Below are 21,432 nucleotides of genomic sequence, written 5' to 3'. Positions count from 1 at the left end.
GAATATAGTAGGGCTTTCGGTAAATCCCTGCGGGAGTCTTGTCCACGTATATTGGCATCCTTTATACGTGAAGGCAAACAGGAATTGAGACTCTGGGTGAATGGGTAGTGAGAAAAATGCTGAACACAGATCAATCAATGTGTAATACATTGAGGTTGCCGGAATACTGGCAAGTATAATTGCCGGGTTAGGTACCACCGGATAAGTTGGGAATACAGAATGATTCACAGCTCGTAGGTCTTGGACAAATCTCCATTTGTCACGATTGGGCTTCTGCACCGGAAAGATCAGTGTGTTACACGGACTTCTAGTTGGAACGATTATTCCCTGGGCCAGCAGAGACGTAATGACTGGCTCGATACCTTGTTCTGCGGCTGGAGACAAGAGGTATTGGGGCTTCTTAGGGAGTGGGGGGGTTGGATTGATCACTACCTTATAGGGTTGTGCGGTGAGCATCTTTCCTACTTCATTAGTGTATGTATACCATAGTTGTTCTGGAACCTTAGCAAGAAGTTCAGTTGTGCTTTGTTGTAATGGGAAACTAGTGACTGAAAGCATCCTTTCTTCTAAGACAGCATCGAAATATATTTTCTCATTCAACTTGACAGAATAGTCCCCCTCCCTTTCATGTTGCCCCAAAGTTCCATTAAGTGTGTGCCATTTTTCTTGTACTGGAGATCCTTGCATTCTTTTAACCATTCGTCCCAAATCCTGGGGTTTATGTGTGTCTGCAACCGCAAGGGTGCAGTGTGGAACGCTCCCTTTAACCCTAAACAAGCTCTGACTGTGGGAGGATAATTCATCCCCTGCCGCTATCCCTTCAGGTCCAATAAAAATTTGTTCAATCATCAATTGATGTTTCTGGTGCAGGAATGGTTGATAAAAGATTTGTGCTGTAGCGTCTGATCCCGTGTTGTCACAATACGCTGTGCAGTGTAATGTTTCGTGCCAATTTCCCAAGGTTTGAGATTTGAGGTAGGCTGTGATTAACCTTGTCACACACCAATATGAACCAACCAAATAGGATAGGGTTTTGCTTAATGTGGGGTCCAAATTTTTCCAGGCATACAATATGGGTGTTGTGGGTTGAAGTCGTGGATATGCACCACATTTATCTATGGGGACTCGAACTTCCAAACCGGCTGGAGATCAGAGGATCGTGGCACTCATTTTACATAATAGGTCACGTCCACACAGATTTACTGGAACTTCATTGGACAGTAGGAATGAATGACTATCTTCATAATCTTCTAATTGTACATTGATAGGGTCGGAGAAAAACATTTGCTGTGTGTGTTCAGATAGTCCAATCACTGAGGTTTGGTTAGTGGAAGTGGGAATTCCCTTCATATCCTCCCTTGAAAGGACCGAATAGGTGGCACCAGTATCCACCAGGAATGGAATATCCTTTCCTTGTATTCATATTTTTACTTCAGGTTCTCCGATGGCATTTAACGAAACGACGGGTAGCTGTTTGTTCGCAGCACTTGGGTCTGGGATTGGGAGTCATTGATCATTATACGAGCATTTTGGTCATTGGCCGAATTGCTTTTGATTCTGTGGTCCAAATGGATTTTGAACAGAGAAATTAGTCTGAGGTCTAGCATGTACCTGGACTTGGGTCGCATACGGGTTGGGTTCTAGAGGCGGAGGAGGTGGTCTATTACCTGCCTGTTGAGGTCAATCACAATTTGGTTTTGGCTGGTTTGACGGGCAATTTCTAGCCCAGTGTCCAGTCTGACCACAGTTGTAACAGATATCTTATTGTTCCCGCCCTGAACCTCCTCTCCCTCTTCCCCTAAAATTCCTCCTCTGCCTCACCCTCTTCCTCTACCTAGCGGGGGGGGGGGGCAGCAGTAGGAAGGTGTCACTGGGGTGAGTGTTGTTGGAGCTGCTTGTTCCACAAACACGGTGACCTTGCTTTTAGATTGTCTATTTCGTTCTTGTATGTCCTTTAACATAGATACAACCTTGGATAGCGATTCCTGTCGCCATCCGAGACAAACTAGTTTAAAGGGATCTCTGAGTTCAGGTCGTAGCCCGTTTACCATGGCGCTGATCATGGGAGATTCTACCTCCTCTATTTTCATGCCTGAACATTGGTTCACGATCTCTCGCACTCTTTCTACATAATCCTCAACATCCTCCTCCTTTCTTTGTGTAGTTTCCATAATTTTGGACCAATTCATTTTCCTTGGGAATACCTGGTGTAAGGCTTCCCAACATCTTTCCCAGAACCCCCCTCCTGGCTTCGTGCTGGGATTTGCTTTGGGAGTTTCTCGATGGGTTTTAAAATTTGTGAATTTTATCTCAAGTTCAGCAAATTTAGTGTCCTTTAACCATGCTTTCAGTAAGATTTGACCATCTAATATACTGGGGTCGTGGCACAAGATGATCACTTTTAACTGGTCTATGGCCTTTTTCAATACTGGTTTTAGGGTCTGCCAATCCTTCCACAATTATTCTTAACTCACTTAGTGACCATGGTCGATAAATAGGAATCAGAGCCCCCTCAGGGACTATGACTGATCGAATTCAAAGCACCATTTCTGCCAGATTCAGGATCAAACTCCCGCCTTGTTAGTAAAATGGCTCTTGGAACCGCAGAAAGCGTCTGTATCTGAATTTGATTTGCCTGTTATGTTAAAATGCTACTGGTCTTACTGGGAATGTGGATGATGATGGCTCCAGGGCACTGGGCCTTTGTCCACGGGTAAGACTTCGCGTGCCGCCTGCAGGGTCGTCACGGTATTGATTTCCTTGTGACAGATCAACTTCTCTTGCAGCCACACCTGCATTGTTGGGAGCGGGTATTACCCCGTTTCTCTGTGCTCCGGCCCGAGGATCGTCTCCTCCCTGTTGGCCTGGAGCGCCCGCCGGGGGGGTGGAACATATGGCGGTGGTCGATGGCTGTAGGGAGTCCAATCCTCGTCCCAGTCCTCATCCTCATCTTTTTCCCAACCCTTAGGGGCACTTGGTGAGTGTGCCTTTGTCTCTTTAGCAGCCATAACAGATGGATGTTTACCATGTCTCGGGCGATTTACCTGTTCTATTCGTTCATCCACCTGCTTTCTCCCTCTAGTACACTGCTTGCTAACCCTTAGGCTCTTCTCATGTCGTTCCTCAGCTTCCCTTTTCCAATCTCCAAACGCCAACCAATTCACTTTCTTTTTACCTCTTCTACCTGGGTCTCTGTCTATGAGGCATTCTTCAAGACATGGTATTCTCTCTAAATTAAATGAACCATCAGGTGGAAATGGCCTGTTTTCACCCTTAGTCCACTTTACCCATTCTCTTAGGTGGTCAATTGAAGACTGACCACAATTCTGGAGCATGAAATGGGCTGGTGTGCCTTTTGGTGGTCCAGCACCCATTTTGGATGATTAAGATTTTCCACAGTTTCTGATCTCACAATCCTTTCGGTCAACTGAGTTCCCTACGCCCACTTCTGGCTGTTACATGGCCTGAAAAGGCTCTTAATTCGGGCTAAGTCTGGTTTGTGAGATATTGACATGAATCAACCATCGTTGATCAATCAGTTACTGTTTCTTTTCTTAATCAATCCTTGTTTTTCCAAATCACAATTTTCCCTCGTGACTCTTCCCGTTTCTCTAATTGCAATGTCACACAAAGGTATTGCACACAACAGTATAACAAAGACAACCAGGACAAACAATATTCACGCGAGTATACAAATCATAGCCTTAAACTCTATCTAAACAAATCAATTCTCAGCCTGCGTTGTACGCCACTACAGACCGAGTCCTTAACTTATCCTAATAAAACTTATAAAACTTATGGTCCCATTACCTTAACTCTTATCACATAAGAACCTTAAATCGATTAGCGCTTTTTCCCCCCTAATCTTATCACCTAAGAACCGTTTTCCTAATTAACTCTTATCACATAAGAACCTTCGATCAATTAGCACTTTTATCCCCTAATCTTATCACATAAGAACCTTTGATAGCGTTCTTTTTACCTTTTCCAACTGAAACCTTCCCCGGGCTGTTTCAAGATATTTCCAGAACCAGATCTCTTCTGCCTGCAAGCTGAGAAAGAAATGATCATAAAAAAATAACTTTCACTTTTAAATATCGCGTCTCGTAGATTGCAGTACCTCCCCTGTGGACAACAGATTACATATGCGATTCAACAGTGAAGAAACCTCTTGTGAGCAAAAGGCTCACCTTGTTTTGGCCACTGAAGCCTTTCACTGGAGAGGCACTATGGCTGTATCCGTTTTACTCACAGGGCAGAGAGTATGCATCTCGGTGGGACCTCCAAAAAGTAACTGTCGAAATCTCGACCTCCGATAAAAAACTCAGACACTTTCAGCTCCGGCAGAAGTTTCTTTAATTTACTTGCTAGCAAGGGAAAGGTCTCACCTAGTCAATGGCTAAGTGAACACCTTCCCAATGGTACAATTTCACGAGATATTTATACAGTAAAACACAAGTTATGGCCTCTCCCTGTGTATTGGCTCTGTCTCGCAGTCAGTGAATACAGATAAAGAGTTAATTACTACATCCTTGTCCTGACATGGTTTCCAGATATTTCCTTTTGTCAGGGTTATTAGTTGGCCAGCCGGCCATCACTCGATGAGAGTGTGGTGATGAGCTATTACCTGCCATGTATTGTGTCAGGATTGTCCAGTTTCCTGGTCAGTTATCTTTTTGCATCAAATGGATGAGGTCTCTACAAGAGATAATGGCTGATGGTTTGAGTACTTTGAAAAGGATGGGGTGGAGTGAAACTGGTGTCCTATAGACAATAGGAGAGCACCATGGGGGGTACTTGTCTCAGCAGGACTTTTCTCCTAGCTGTCTGGTGGCTATCAGCCATTTCAAGCCAGGTTTAGCTGTATATGCAAACCGACTGCTGGTTGCAGAAAGTTCTGGAAGGACCAGGACTCCATTTTGTTTTCTATTAAAAAGGGCACAAAAATACAGTGTGGTACAGCTTAGATAAAAATACATTTCCACAGTGGCTGTACAGTCCAATACGAGAACCACAGTCTCTGTCACAGATGGGACAGATAGTTGTTGAGGGAAGGGTGGGTGGGTCTGGTTTGCCGCACGCTCTTTCCACTGCCTGTGCTTGGTTTTTGCATGCTATCGGCGACAAGACTCGTGCTGCTCAGCGCCCTCCCAGATGCACTTCCTCCACTTAGAGCAGTCTTTGGCCAGGGATTCCCAGGTTTTGGTGGGGATGTTGCACTTTATCAGGGAGGCTTTGAAGGTATCCTTGTAACGTTTCCTCTGCCCACGTTTGGCTCATTTGCCGTAAAAGAGTTCCGAGTAGAGCGCTTGCTTTGGGAATCTCGTGTCTGTCCTGCGAACTACGTGGCCTGCCCTGCGGAGCTGATCAAGTGTGGTCAGTGCTTCGCTGCTGGGGATATTGGCCTGGTCGAGGATGCTAATGTTGGTGCGTCTGTCCTCCCAGGGGATTTGTAGGATCTTGCGGAGACATCGGTGGTATTTCTCCAGTGACTTGAGGTGTCTACTGTACATGGTCTATGTTTCTGAGTTATACGGGAGGGTGGGTATTACTACACCCACCCCAACCTCTGTCGTAAAGCTACAGTGCGTGTGGACGACACCAGCGTCTGCGCGCATACAGAGGCTGAACTCCAGGATATAGTCGACATATTTACTGATGCGTACTAAAGCATGGGCCTTGCGCTAAACATCAGCAAGACAAAGGTCCTCCACCGAGCAGTAAGGCGATGCTCGATAGCATGATGAGTGAGGAAATCCGCGAACTGGTCGGACACAAACTGTGGTCCATTGTCAGTGACTATGACCTCTGGGAGGCCCCACTTTGTGAACATACACTGCAGAATAGTGATGATCGTTGATGAGGTCACTGAACTTGTAGCGATTTCTGGCCATTTGGAATGCAGGTCATGACTACAACAAGGAAACGCTGGTGCTGTGGAGCTGCTTCAACTGGACTGAAGATATCTAACTGAAGTAGTTGCCATGGTCTTTGTGGCCACGGAATGGGCTTCATTGGTGCTGGTTGTATTTTTGTGGCCTTTTTGCTCAGACTGCATGCTTCACAGTGTGAGACAAACTCCTTGATGCGATTGTCAATCCCAGGGCATCATACTGAATCGCGACATCTCTGCTTCAAGCGGACAATGCCAGGGTGTCCATCATGCGTCAATGAGAGAACACACTGTTGAAGCAATTTGGGAATTACTGTTCTATCACCATGAGCTAGACAGCCATCGTTCGAATCGGAAATTTCATCGCGAAGTCTGAGGAAGGTTTTTAACTCTTCTGGAATTTGCTTAGGCCACTCAGTTTGGAGTAAGTGGCACATGTGCTGGAGCGTAGCATCACTCTGTGATTCGGTTTTGAGTTCATTGGAGGAGACAAGGTTTCTGATGGACTGAATGATGATTGAAGTGACATATGTGTCGTCATCTGTGAACAATTCAGCACCAGAGTCCGAAGCAGGTATCGAGCGGCTGAGCATGTCAGCTACATGGTTGCGACTGCCAGCAATGTACTGTACATCAAAATTATACTGATGAAGGTGATCTGACCATCTGATTCGTAGTGGTCTATGCCCATTGTAACGAGTAGCATAGTTAACGCTTAGTGATCCATATAGAGGGTAAATTTCCTGCCATAGAGGTAGATGTGCCAGTGTTCACATGCATATATGCAAGCGAGTGCTTCACGTTCCCCTGTAGAATATGTACATTCTGCAGACAAGAGCATGCAAGAGGCGAAGATGACTGGACGTTCCAGGCCGTTAATCCGTTGCGAGAGCACAGCACCCATGGCAGTGTCTGATGCATCCGTGGTGACGTACGTAGTGGCATTCAGATCAAAGTGCGTGAGGATAGGAGGGAATGTGATTTTCCCATTAAGCCTGAGACTGGGAATCTGTCCATTCCCAAGGAACGTCCTTGCGCAGCAACTTGCGAAGTGGTTTGGCAATGTGCGCGTAATGCGGGACGAACTTCAGATAGAAGTTGCATGTGCTGAGGAATGATGAAAGTTCTTTGATGTTGGTAGCCTCCTGCATTCGCTGGATTGCGTCAATGTTGTCAAGCGTCGACTTGACACCTCGTGCTGTGACTCTGTAGCCCAGAAAGTTTATTTCTCCAGTAGCAAATGTGCACTTATCGGCATTAAGTGTAATGTTATATGTAGCAAGTCTAGCCATAACTGCGTGAAGTCGCTGTTCATGTTCTTCCATTGTCCGTCCATGGACGACGATATCGTCAAGCAGATTGAGGGCTCCCTCTATCCCTGCTAGCATAGTAGTGATAATCTTCTGAAATGCACTTGGTGCAGAAGATAGTCCGTAGAGCATGTGTCGATACTGACACAGACCCTCATGCATAATGAATGCTGTGAGCGGTTTACTGTCCTCCGCTAATGGTATTTGCAGATAACTGTGTGCATGTCGGGTTTTGTAAAAACTATTGAGCCGTGGAATTCTGAAGACAGTTCGGCAATGGTAGGAAGGGGGTACTTGTCGGGGATGATGGTCTTGTTGACCTTTTTCAGGTCGATGCATAGGCAGATCTCCCCATTATTACACCAAGCAATGAAGGTAAGTTCGAGATCCAGGGTGAGGAGTCGATGCTCTCAAAGATTCCCTAAGATTCAAGTCGCATTAATTCTGCGGATACTTGGTCACGAATCTTGAATGGGAGACAACGTAACCGGTTTGATGGAAGGGTCAAGGTGGGGCTGATGGCAGAATTTTGTTGTCACTCCAAACCCTGTGAAGATTGAGGGATACTGCTGGTCAAAGTCCATCATGTACACGGGTGTACCCGTTGGGTCGTAAACTTTGAACCCAAGCTTGCCAAAAAGGTCAACACCCATGAGGCTTTGTCCCTTCGTGACATAAAAGGAAAAGTTCACCAATGATATGTCCTTGTAGTATATTGGGACAGATATGAAGCCAAGTACCTCAACTTTGGAATCGGAGTACGCATGTAGAGTGGAAGTTGAGGGCTTCAGTTGACAGTGCATGAAGTGGGTTTCGTACACAGCCTCGCTCAATATGGAGACTTTGTCAAAAAGACTGTTGGAAAATGATTACCAATGCATCCACTATTTCGAGGGCTACTTCCTTAACTACTCTGGGATGCAGACGATCAGGCCTGGGGATTTATCGGCCTTCAATCCCATCAATTTCCCTATCACAATTTCCCACCTAATAAGGATTTCCTTCAGTTCCTCTTTCTCACTAGACCCTCGGTCCCCGAGTGTTAGATCTCTTAACTTTCAATGAAATGCGAACTCCGGTTGTAGGTTTAACGTAATTTTATTTTGGCAGCTGCAACAAGCTCTTGGCTTTAAGCCAGGCCTTTGCCCTTCTGAGAACACATGGCAAAACATGGCTGTTCTTATACCTGATCAATTTACAGAAAAGAACTCGCCTTCTTTGACCTTATTGGCTCAATTGATATTCTGTTAATCTTTAATTGGCTCACTGCCAAAGGTCCTGAAATGTCAAGTTGATAGATGATTTAATGTAACATACTCCCACTCACGTAGCAGCTCTGACTGGGGGGGTCTGTGCTTTCTGACAGACTGCTTGTTTGACTTCTCTATCAATCCCCCCTTTGATTCTTTCACAAACTGAATCATAAAACATCAGGTATCACTGGTTAAACAGTCTACAAAATAATTTCATAGTTTCCTTCTAAAATTTGTTGATGTGTTTCGCCACATGTCCGGACTAGTAGCTTCCACACAAATTTACGCCAACCCGAATTCTATCGTGGCCACAATGGAAGTCTGGTTTTAGTAGGTTAATTAACCTTATTCCAATTTAATCCAAATCCATATCTTAATTCAACCAGTAAACAACCTTCCCTTAAGCATAACATACCCCTGTGCCACGTACAGACGGTTTGCTGGGACCTGCAAGGTGTCTCACCTGCGGGATAGCAGCTCCAGCCGCCTGGTTGCAACAACATTTAATCAACATAAACAAACAATATAAAAGTAAAATAATTACAACGAATAGAATTAAACCTTCCACCAATGAAGTTCCTATTGAACCTAGCCATTCAGTGGCTCCACTTCACAAAGTGAATGATGGGGGTTGCTTAAGTTTTTCTACCTCCTTTTGGATATGCTCCGCTAAGTGGGTAATTTCTTCGGAGCTATCTGGGATATATGTGCAACACTCGGTTCCGAGTAGGGCGCCCTTTTCAGCCAGGATACAGTCAAGGGCCAGTCTATTCTGTAGGGTTAAAAATGGCATAAGCGCTTGTGGCACGACTGGCTTGTCAGTAACTCTTTGTCTCCAGACACCACCTTCGCATAGCTTAATTCCTGCCTCAATCCATGTCCATTTTTCCTCTCGGGAGCACTCGCCTTGCATTGTTTGAAGGTCTCGTTTCAGAGTCCTGAGTGCTTTCAATCTGCACATCTGTGTTGGTTCTTCTGGGGAAGTGCTTTGTGAGGCGGCATCTTTAGCTGCCTGGTCGGCTAGGGCATTTCCCTGAGCTTCTGTGGTATTTTCCTTGGTATGGGCCTTACACTTCAGGATGGACACTTCCTGAGGTAATTGTATGGCCTCGAGTAAGTCTCGGACTTCTTTTCCATTTCGGATAGGTGTACCAGCAGCAGTGAGGAATCCTCTTTTCCGCCATAACAGACCAAAGTTGTGAGCGACTCCAAAAGCATAACGCGAATCTGTGTAGACATTAGCTGTCTGTCCTTCTGCTATTCGACATGCTTCTGACAGGGCCCGTAACTCTGCCTGTTGTGCTGACGTTCCTGAGGGTAAACATCCTTTTGCCACTACCTCATATAAGGTTGTAACTGCCCATCCTGCTTTTCTGGCACCCTTGTCAACAAAGGAGGAACCATCTGTAAACAGGGTGAGGTCTGGGTTGTGCAGAGGCTCCTCTGCTGCTAAGGCTGCTTCTTCTGTTTTTTTTTAAATCTCCACGCAGTCATGCTCTTCACATTCTTCCCCCCTCTTGCTCCCTCGATTCTGACATCAGGAGCATAGTTGCGGGATTAACCGGGCTGGCCCGGACGATATGGAGATTAGGAGCTTCCAAAACTGCTGTCCAGCGGGCCCATCCAGCTGCTGTCACCTGAGACATTCTATTCATAGACAGCAAAGCGTGTACGGTGTGGGGACACTTGACAATCAGCTTTTGGTCGAGGACTAGACCCGCAGTGATCATTACCGCTCGACATGTAGCTTCCATGGCCCTTAGGCAACTTCCCCATCCGAGGGCTACCGCATCCAGTTTTGCCGAATAATAGCCAATAGGTCTTTGCCAATCCCCATGTTCTTGTGTCAGTATAGCTGTCATATATCCTTCTTTCTCATGGACAAACAGGGTAAATGGCTTACCACTGTCGGGGATTCCCAGAGCCAGTGCCGAACACACAGCCTTTTTCAAACTCAGGAAGGCCTATTGCTGAACTTTAGTGAGGGTGATGGCTTCTTTAGAGGCACGTTTCCCCTTTAAAATATCATTCAATGGCTGAGCAAGCTGTGTGAAGGAGTCAATCTAATTTCTGTTAAAGTTACACAATCCCAAAAAAGACCTTAGTTCCTGAATAGTGGTGGGTTTTTTAGCAGCCCGAAAGGCTGCAGTTCTATCCTAAGTAAGTTCTCTCTTTCCTTGTAAAATCTTTTGTCCCAGATATATAACCTCTTCTTGGGATATTTGTGCTTTGTCGATGCTGGCTTTGTCCTTTCAGCCAAAGGTGGTCCAGCAAAGCTCGTAAATCTTGTTCATGCTGTTCTTCCGTGTTTGAAGCTAGCAGGATATCGTCTACATATTGGATGACTGTGGATGACAGGGGAGTTAATTCTCGCAAATGGCTTTGTAAAGCCATGTGGAATACCGTAGGGCTGTTGCAGAAACCCTGCGGTAACTGGGTCCAAGTATACTGTTGTCTTTGGACAGTGAAAGCAAACCACTGTCGAACCTCCGGTGCTAGAGGCATCGACCAAAATCCGTTGGCCATATCGATAACCGAGAAATATTTATGTTCTGGTTTGAGGGCATGAAAAATGGTGGAGGGATCTGCGACCAAAGGAGCTTTTTGATCAATACACTGGTTAGCTTTCCTATAATCGACAGTCAAATGCCAAGTCTCATTAGATTTCTGTACCGGCCACGCGGGGCTATTGGAGGAGCTATGCGTTTTAATAAGCACCCCTTGTTTCTCCAATTGCTGAATAACTGGTAAGATTCCCACGATGGCAGTTGGACTGATGGGATACTGTTTAGTGCATGGAGGCTTGGTCCCAGTAAATGACGCAGGCTCCATCTGGAGTAGGCCACAATTGTTCTTATCTTTAGCCCATATCGGGTGTTCCTTCAATTCTTCTTTCTTCAAAGTTCTAATTGACCATGTCACCCCACCATCCTCAAAATGCAACGATGAATCTACTTGGATTAGAACGTCCATTCCCAAAAGGGGTTGATTTACTGGGCCTATCCAGACCGGCGTGGTTAGTTCATGTGGACCCAGCCCTATAAGTACCGGTGTTGTCCTTTTAATTTCCATTTTATGGCCCCCAACTCCATAGGCTGTACGTGCCCTACCATCTAACGGCAAAAAGTCTCCATATTGTAGGGGTAAGCATGTTAATTCCGCCCCTGTGTCTAAAAGACAGTCCACATCCTTATCGCCCACCCTCAGTTATATATAGCCCATCTCCCCTTTGTTGTATTAGTACGAGGAGCGGGGCCAGGGTGGGCTCTAATCGTTTTTTGCTATCCCAAGTAACTCCTTCTGTTGTTGTATTGTCAGTCGCTTAAATGTTTCGAGAAGGTTGTTATCTTGTGACAAGCCTGGTTTGTTGGCTGAATTGTATCCCTGGCTGCGTCCTCTTCCCCAGCCGCGACCTTGCTGTTTTGCCCTGCACGTCTTGGCCCAGTGACCTTCTTTCCCACAATAATGACATTTTCTGGGTAATTTTCCTAATAACTGTTTATCGTAATCCTGGGATTTCCATCCCACAGCCTGCAGGGCTCGGACTTTAGCTCCCATATCCCGATCTAATGGGTTACATCGATCCATCAATTCTGCAAAGGTAGTTCCTCTACCTTCCCAGTCCGGTAACACTACCTTAAGCATTTTGGACAGTTCTGGCTTTAGACCTGCCACGAAAGCTGCTTTCAGGGGTCCAAACACTTGTTCATCCATTTCCTCATCCGTATTATTCATACCCGAATGTTCGAGCCACGTGCATCTAAACCGCTCGTCATACTCCAGGACCTCCTCTGTTCTTTTCTGTTGGCAGGCTGCAATTTTTCCCCAGTCTATCTTGGCTGGACTGAAGGCTTGCAGCCAGTGTTTAATAGTCTCCCACCCTGCGTTTAATTCTTGCTCGTCCTGCCCCAAAGCTTCTTCTACCTTTTTGGGCAATTTTCTTCCTTGTGTTTTTGGCACCATTCTGGTCAAAATTTGCACTCCGTCCCAGGGATGAAGTTGATATATATTTCTTAAGCGGTCCAATTGGTCCCACGTTTTCACTCCCCCTTTCTTTGGATTGGGCAACTCCTTGGACCATTTATCAATTTTCTCTGGGTCTGCCGGATCATGAACTCAATATTTTGCATCCAGCTTTTTCTTCGTTGTTTTGGTTCCGCCCTCATCCGCAGTCTCTTCTGATTTGACTACAACTTATCTTTTTTTAAATGGGGCAAAGCGCACACCTAATTCTTCATCCTCCGACCCTGTTTTGTCGGAGGACTCAGAATCCGTATCTATTCCTCAGTCGTGTCTTCGGGTTTGTACTTTTAATTTATCCAAACATGGGTACCCTGGGAATTGACCGATACATTTTCCTTTTCCTATTACTGTCTCTTGACCAAATGATTTTTTCCATTCTTTAATTTCACCTTTAAGATCTTTAACTTCCGCTTCCAACTTTTCATTTTCAAGCTTTTTCTGTCGCAGCTGTTCACAAACCGCTTGCAATTGGTCCTTTGTATTGGTCAGTTCTCGATCATGTTGGGAACGCATTATAATTTCATTCCGCTGTCGGATCTGTCCCATAACGGTTAGGGACCATCGGATTCGCTCTTTATTTTTCATACTGGTCGTTTTTCCCCAGACCCTTTTGATCTCATCCAAGGACCATTGTCCTTTGGAGGTTCCGTACTTTTGTTCGATCTTAATACAGGTTTTAGATAAGTTGAATTGTTGCTCTATGTATTCTTTCAACTGTTCGAGGATTTCATCTGCCGAAACCTCAGGTGTTGCCTGCCCACCTTTAACAGTTGTAGGCAATTCTTTGCTCTTATCTTCTGCTGCCATATTACTGATTTCTTTACTTGGGTCTCGAGTTGTAGGCTTTCCAGCCGATCAGTGGGTCGGTGATTAATTAACTAACACACCGCCGAAGTTAGACGTCTATGTGAACTCGAGCCGACTAGCAACCGGAGGGTTCGCAAATCGGTGGCTTTCGGAATCGCGTAGAAGGAGAGGCGAATTTAGATTTTTTGACCGAGGACTTTTATAAAGAGGAGTCCTTACCTCAGTATGTAGGTCCGATGTCAAAAATTCAGTTTCTTCCCTCAGCGATCCTATTCGCGACGCCAGAATTGTTAGATCTCTTAATTTTCAATGAAATGCGAACTCCGGTTGTATGTTTAACATAATTTTATTCTGGCAGCTGTAACAAGCTCTTGGCTTTAAGCCAGGCCTTTGTCCTTCTGAGAACACATGGCAAAACATGGCTGCTCTTATACCTGATCAATTTATAGAAAAGAACTCGCCTTTTTTGACCTTATTAGCTCAATTGATATTCTGTTAACCTTTAATTGGCCCACTGCCAAAGGTCCTGAAATGTCAAGTTGATTGATGACTTAATGCAACATGCTCCCACTCACGTAGCAGCTCTGACTGGGGAGGTCTGTGCTTTCTCACAGACTGCTTGTTTGAATTCTCTATCACCTAGTATTTCCGGAAGGTTATTTGTGTCTTCCTTCGTGAAGACCGAACCAAAGTATTTGTTTAACTGGTCCGCCATTTCTTTGCTCCCCATTATAAATTCACCTGAATCTGACTGCAAGGTACCTACATTTGTTTTCACTAATCTTTTTCTCTTCACATATCTATGGAAGCTTTTGCAGTCAGTTTTTATGTTCCCAGCAAACTTCCTATCATACTTTATTTTCCCCTCCTAATTAAACCCTTGGTCCTCCTCTGCTGTATTACAAAATTTTCCCAGTCCTCAGGTTTGCTGTTTTTCTGGCCAATTTCTATGCCTCTTCCTTGGATTTAACACTATCCTGAATTTCCCTTGTTAGCCACGATTGAGCTACCTTGCCCGTTTTATTTTTACTCCAGACAGGGATGTACAATTGTTGAAGTTCATCCATGTGATCTTTAAATGTTTGCAATTGCCTATCCACCGTCAACTCTTTAAGTATCGCTTGCCAGTCTATTCTAGCCAATTCACGTCTCATACCGTCGAGTTCAGGACCCTAGTCTCTGAATTAACTGTGTCACTCTCCAGCTTAATAAAGAATTCTACCATATTATGGTCACTCTTCCCCAAGGGGCCTCGCACAACAATTAGTCCTTTCTCATTACACGTCACCCAGTCTAGGATGGCCAGCCCTCTCGTTGGTTCCTCGACATATTGGTCTGGAAAACCATCCCTAATACACTCCAGGAAATCCTCCTCCACATCATTGCCATCAGTTTGGTTAGCCCAACCAATATGTAGATTAAAGTCGCCCATGATAACTGCTGTACCTTTATTGTACGCATCCCTAATTTCTTCTTTGATGCTGTCCCCAACCTCACCACTACTGTTTGGTGGTCTGTACACAAATCCCACTAGTGTTTTCTGCTCTTTGGTATTCCGCAGCTCCACGCATGCAGATTCCACATCATCCAAGCTAATGTCCTTCCTTTCTATTGCATTAATTTCCTCTTTAACCCGCAACGCCACTCCACCCCCTTTTCCTTTCTGTCTATCCTTCCTAAATGTTGAATACCTCTGGATGTTGAGTTCCCAGCCTTGCTCACTCTGGAGCCATGTCTCCGTTATGCCAATTACATCATGTTCGTTAACTGCTATCTGCGCAGTTAATTCATCCAGCTTATTCCGAATACTCCTGGCATTGAGGCACAGAGCCTTCAGGCTTGTCCCTTCAACACCCCTTGCCCTTTTAGAATTCTGCTGCAATGCGGCCCTTTTTGCTTTCTGCCCTGGGTTTCTCTGCCCTCCACTTTTACTTTTCTTCCTTCTATCTCTTGCTTCCGCCCCCATTCTACTTCCCTCTCTCTCTCTGCATAGGTTCCCATCCACCTGCCATATTAGTTTAACCCCCTCTCCAACAGCACTAGCAAACACTTCCCCGAGGACATTGGTTCCGGTCCTGCCCAGGTGCAGACGGTCCGGTTTGTACTGGTCCCACCTCCCCCAGAACTGGTTCCAATGTCCCAGGAATTTGAATTCCTCCCTTCTGCACCAGTCCTCAAGTCATTTATTCATCTGAAATATCCTGTGATTCCTACTCTGACTCGCACGTGGCACTGGTAGCAATCCTGAGATTACTACTTTTGAGGTCCTACTTTTTAATTTAGGAGTAGTTGATGATGGATAAGCAATGGCAAACATTTAAAGATCACATGGATGAACTTCAACAATTGTACATCCCTGTCTGAAGTAAAAATAAAATGGGGAAGGTGGCTCAACCGTAGCTAACAAGGGAAATTAAGGATAGTGTTAAATCCAAGGAAGAGGCATATAAATTGGCCAGAAAAAGCAGCAAACCCGAGGACTGGGACAATTTTGTAATACAGCAGAGGAGGACAAAGGGTTTAATTAGGAGGGGGAAAATAGAGTATGAGAGGAAGCTTGCTGGGAACATAAAAACTGACTGCAAAAGCTTCTATAGATATGTGAAGAGAAGAAGATTAGTGAAAACAAATATTGGTCCCTTGCAGTCAGATTCAGTGAATTTATAATGGGGAGCAAATAAATGGCGGACCAGTTAAACAAATACTTTGGTTCTGTCTTCACGATAGAAGACACAAATAACCTTCTGGAAATACTAGGGGACCGAGAGTTTAGTGAGAAGGAGGAACTGAAGGAAATCCTTATTAGGTGGGAAATTGTGTTGGGGAAATTGATGTGATTAAAGGCCAATAATTCCATGGGGCCTGATAGTCTGCATCCCAGAGTATTAAGGAACTAGCCCGAGAAATAATGGATGCATTGGTGATCATTTTCCAACAGTCTATCGACTCTGGATCAGTTTCTATGGACTGGAGGGTAGCTAATGTAACACCACTTTTTAAGAAAGGAGAATGAGAGAAAATGGATAATTATAGACCGGTTAGCCTGACATCAGTCGTGGGGAAAATGTTGGAATCAATTATTAAAGATGAAATAGCAGCACATTTGGAAAGCAGTGACAGGATCGGTCCAAGTCTGTATGGATTTATGAAAGGGAAATCCTGCTTGACAAATCTTCTAGAATTTTTTGAGGATGTAACTGGTCGAGTGGACAAGGGAGAACCAGTGGATGTGGTGTATTTAACTTTCAAAAGGCTTTTGACAAGGTCCCACACAAGAGATTGGTGTGCAAAATTAAAGCCCATGGCATTGGGGGTAATGTACTGACGTGGATAGAGAATTCATTGGCAGACAGGAAGCCGAGAGTCGGGATAAATGGGTCCTTTTCAGAATGGCAGGCAGGGACTAGTGGGGTGCCGCAGGGCTCGGTGTTGGGACACCAGCTATTTACAATATATATTAATGATTTGAATGATGGAATTGAGTGTAATATCTCCAAGTTTGCAGATGACACTAAGCTGGGTGGCGGTGTGGGCTGTGAGGAGGACGCAAAAAGGCTGCAGATTGACTTGGACAGGTTAGGTGAGTGGGAAAACGCGTGGCAGATGCAGTATAATGTGGATAAATGTGAGGTTATCCACTTTGGTGGCAAAACCACAAAGGCAGAATATTATCTGAATGATGGCAGATTTGGAAAAGGGGAGGTGTAACGAGACCTAGGTGTCATTGAAATTTGGCATGCAGGTACAACAGGCGGTGAAGAAGGCAAATGGTATGTTGGCCTTCATAGCTAGGGGATTTGAGTATAGGAGCAGGGAGATCTTACTGCAGTTGTACAGGGCCTTAGTGAGGCCTCACCTGGAATATTGTGTTCAGTTTTGGTCTCCTAATCTGAGGAAGGACGTTCTTGCTATTGAGGGAGTGCAGCAAAGGTTCACCAGACTGAGTCCTGGGATGGCAGGACTGACATATGAGGAGAGACTGGATCAACTGGGCCTGTATTCACTGGAGTTTAGAAGGATGAGAGGGAATCTCATAGAAACATACAAAATTCTGACGGGCTGGACAGGTTAGATGCAGGAAGAAAGTTCCCGATGTTGGGGAAGTCCAGAACCAGGTGACATAGTCTAAGGATAAGGGGTAAGCCATTTAGGACTGAGATGTGGAAACATAGAAACATAGGGCCCAAGTTTCCACATGATTTGCACCTGATTTTTAGGAGCAACTGGTGGAGAACGGACTATCTTAGAAATCGCAATTCTCCACATTTTTTTTTTCTGCAGTTCTGGTGAGGAAGAACAGTTCGACTTTAGAACAGAATTTTTTCTTCAAAAGGGGGCGTGTCCGGCCACTGATGCCTGAGTTCAAAGTTTCCACAGTGAAAACGTACTCCAAACTAAAGTAGAATGGAGCAAGTGAAGATTTTTGTAGAACTGAAAAAACCTGTTCTACACATTAAAAAATCAGGCGCAGGTTACAAATTAGGCGTCCAGAATGAGGGGGGGGGAAGGGAAGTCATTAAATTCGACAATCAATTCTTATTTATACTTCTCAAATATTATACAAATAAATCCAACCTGAATAAACATTTATAAGCAAAGAAAAGATTAAATAAACCATCTTCCTACCTGTGTGAAAGTGCTTCAGCCATCGTTCGTTCCCGCAGGGGGTGGGGAAGGAAACCGCCGTTTGTTGCCGCGGAGGGGAGGGAGGGGAAGGAGGCAGCGGTTTGTTGCCGCGCAGGGGAGGGAGGGGAAGGATACAGCGGCTTGTTGCCGCGCAGGGGAGGGAGGGGAAGGAGACAACGGCTTGTTGCCGCGCAGGGGAGGGAGGGGAAGGAGACAGCGGCTTGTTGCCGCGCAGGGGAGGGAGGGGAAGGAGACAGCGGCTTGTTGCCACGGAGGGGAGGGAGGGGAAGGAGACAGCGGCTTGTTGCCACGGAGGGGAGGGAGGGGAAGGAGACAGCGGCTTGTTGCCGCGCAGGGGAGGGAGGGGAAGGAGACAGCGGCTTGTTGCCGCGGAGGGGAGGGAGGGGAAGGAGACAGCGGCTTGTTGCCACGGAGGGGAGGGAGGGGAAGGAGACAGCGGCTTGTTGCCACGGAGGGGAGGGAGGGGAAGGAGACAGTGCTGATGTGCTGATGGCAATGTGGTTTTATTAAAAAATGTTCAAAAATTAAACAGCTACAAAGAACTACAAAAATGGCCGAGTGCCAATGTTTTTTTTCACACTGAGCATGCGCGAACGCTTCAACGCGCACGCGCAGCGTTGCCGGCAGGAAATAAACTAATTTGAATAGTACCCGCCCCCTCCCACTTACAAAATCGGCGCGAGTGTAGGCTCCGCCCCCCTGGGCGCCGCGCCAAACAGACAAGGAGCTGCAAAGCGCTCGAGAATAGCGCGTTTTTTTTCTGCCGCCGTTTTAGGCGTGAAAAACGGGCGCCCAGCTCGGAGGAGCGCCCGTTTTTTATCCTGTGGAAACTTGGGCCCATAGAAACATAGAAAATAGGTGCATGCGTAGGCTGTTCGACTCTTCGAGCCTGCACCGCCATTCAATGAGTTCATGGCTGAACATGCAACTTCAGTACCCCATTCCTGCTTTCTCGCCATACCCCTTGATCCCCCTAGTAGTAAGGACTACATCTAACTCCTTTTTGAATATATTTAGTGAATTGGCCTCAACAACTTCCTGTGGTAGAGATTTTCACAGGTTCACCACTCTCTGGGTGAAGAAGTTTCACCTCATCTCGGTCCTAAATGGCTTACCCCTTATCCTTAGACTGTGACCCCTGGTTCTGGACCTCCCCAACATTGGGAACATTCTTCCTGCATCCAACCTGTCTAAACCCGTCAGAATTTTAATTGTTTCTATGAGATCCCCTCTCATTCTTCTGAACTCCAGTGAATACAAGCCCAGTTGATCCAGTCTTTCTTGATATGTCAGTCCCGCCATCCCGGGAATCAGTCTGGTGAACCTTCGCTGCACTCCCTCAATAGCAAGAATGTCCTTCCTCAAGTTAGGAGACCAAAACTGTGCACAATACTCCAGGTGTGGCTTCACCAAGGCCCTGTACAACTGTAGTAACACCTCCCTGCCCCTGTACTCAAATCCCCTCGCTATGAAGGCCAACATGCCATTTGCTTTTTTAACTGCCTGCTGTACCTGCATGCCAACCTTCAATGACTGATGTACCATGACACACAGGTCTCGTTGCACCCCCTCTTTTCCTAATCTGTCACCATTCAGATAATAGTCTGTTTCTCTGTTTTTGCCACCAAAATGGATAAACTCACATTTATCCACATTATACTTTATCTGCCATGCATTTGCCCACTCACCTAACCTATCTGCAGCCTCATTGCATCCTCCTCGCAGCTCACACTACCACGCAACTTAGTGTCATCCGCAAATTTGGAGATACTACATTTAATCCCCTCGTCTAAATCATTAATGTACAATGTAAACAGCTGGGGCCCCAGCACAGAACCTTGTGGTACCCCACTAGTCACTGCCTGGCGTTCTGAAAAGTACCATTTACTCCTACTCTTTGCTTCCTGTCTTCTTCACTCAGAGAGTTGGTAACCTGTGGAATTCCCTGCCGCAGAGAGTTGTTGATGCCAGATTATTGGATATATTCAAGAGGGTGTTAGATATGGCCCTTTCAGCTAAAGGGATCAAGGGTATGGAGAGAAAGCTGGAAAGTGGTACTGAGGGAATGATCAGCCATGATCTTATTGAATGGTGGTGCAGGCTCGAAGGGCCGAATGACCTATTCCTGCACTTATTTTCTATGTTTCTATATTTCTATGTTTGGCTCCAAGGTCAATGAGGAGGCAGCTTGGCGTGCCTTCTGTTTACCTCACAGTCCTTGAATTTGCCCAAACCGACATGCGAAATGACACTAACGGTTACTATCGGGGTTGTCCACATGTCGAATATGCTGCGATGAGCGACAGACACGAGCAAAATGGTTCATTTTACCACATGCAGAGCACTTCTTCCCACGTTGCTGAATGTGATTTGTCCTCACAGTTAAATCAGTGGAAGTTAGGCCCGCGATCCGTAGTGGGTGGCTTATTACTGGCCCTGGGTCTCTGCTGTGATTTCCGCTTTGGATGAACGCCTTGTGCATGGGCTGTAGCTGCAGTCTACTGCACAGAGGGAGCAGGGGATCTGATCGCTTTTGAATCAGAAAGCGCTGATTCGATTTGGATGGCCAAATTAGTTGCTTTGTCCAATGTCAATTTTCATCCTGCATTAGCAAGCATTCCCGAATGTGTGGGATTGTTGTTTTCTCAATAATTTAATCCCTGATCATTTCCCCTGTGACTACTCCAAAGTTACACGTAGCGGCCAGTTCAGTTAATGAAATGATGTGCTGTTTGATTGGTTCACCATTCCCTTGCCCCCTTTTACGAAATTTGTATCTCTCCATCGTGATACTTTTCTTTGGCCCAAAATATTTCTCGAGGGTGCTTACCACTTTGTCATAGGACTCTGTATCTTTGATTTATCAAAAATACATTGGCCTTCGGTGCCGAGGCAGTGGATAAGTATTGCACGATTGCGAGCTGGTGTTATGTTGTCGCCGTCTAACCCACTCGCCATGATGTATGTAGAAAAACTTTTCATCCATCTCGGTCACGGGTTTGGAGGGTTCCCGGGTGTGGAGGGCAAAGACAGAGGGGTAGGGAGGTTAATGTGATTCATCCTCGTCGCCAAATTATGTTGTGTACGTGAATAAACAGACTAACTGAAACAGGAGTAGTGTAACTAACTGTGTCCTTTATAGCAACTCTCAAAATGGCAACCAAAACCAGCATGTTGACAGCAGGCGTGAATAGCCTCTGCAGGGTTCTAATGCCTGTCTAGTGAGAGTTCCTGTAACAAACAAATAGAGTATGAACACAACAGAATGAAGACGTGGTGTTGAAGCAAGAGGGAAATGAAGCTATTTCTGTCTGGAACTTTAACCTGATGAGGAGACAATCTGAGTAATGGGCCAGAGATCACAGTGGCAGTGACGGAAAATGCAGCCGCTGCAATAATATGACTGTGGCAGGGTTACCATACAATCACTGCTTACAGTGGGTGGGATGTTTTAACAGAGGGATTATTTGCACTAGTTATTTGTGTGTCCATCTGCGCA

General features: G+C 45.6%; 1 protein-coding gene across 1 annotated transcript in view; it reads right to left on the bottom strand.

Annotated features, from left to right (window-relative positions):
* LOC139266163 (sodium- and chloride-dependent neutral and basic amino acid transporter B(0+)-like) overlaps positions 1–6,486 on the bottom strand; it is a 287,898-nt gene extending 281,412 nt beyond the window's left edge. Inside the window, exons 1-2 of the mRNA XM_070884004.1 lie at positions 6,208–6,486; positions 3,983–4,045 (exon numbers count right to left, since the gene is read on the bottom strand). Of these exons, the coding sequence (XP_070740105.1) occupies positions 3,983–4,045; positions 6,208–6,486 (342 nt within the window). The remainder of the gene's footprint in view (positions 1–3,982; positions 4,046–6,207) is intronic.
* Positions 6,487–21,432: the final 14,946 nt, after the last annotated feature.

This window comes from Pristiophorus japonicus, chromosome 6 (genome assembly GCF_044704955.1).
Source record: "Pristiophorus japonicus isolate sPriJap1 chromosome 6, sPriJap1.hap1, whole genome shotgun sequence".
Classification (NCBI taxonomy): Eukaryota; Metazoa; Chordata; class Chondrichthyes; family Pristiophoridae; genus Pristiophorus; species Pristiophorus japonicus.
The sequence above is the reverse complement of the archived record's forward strand: the minus strand, read 5'-3'. Positions and strand labels throughout refer to the sequence as shown.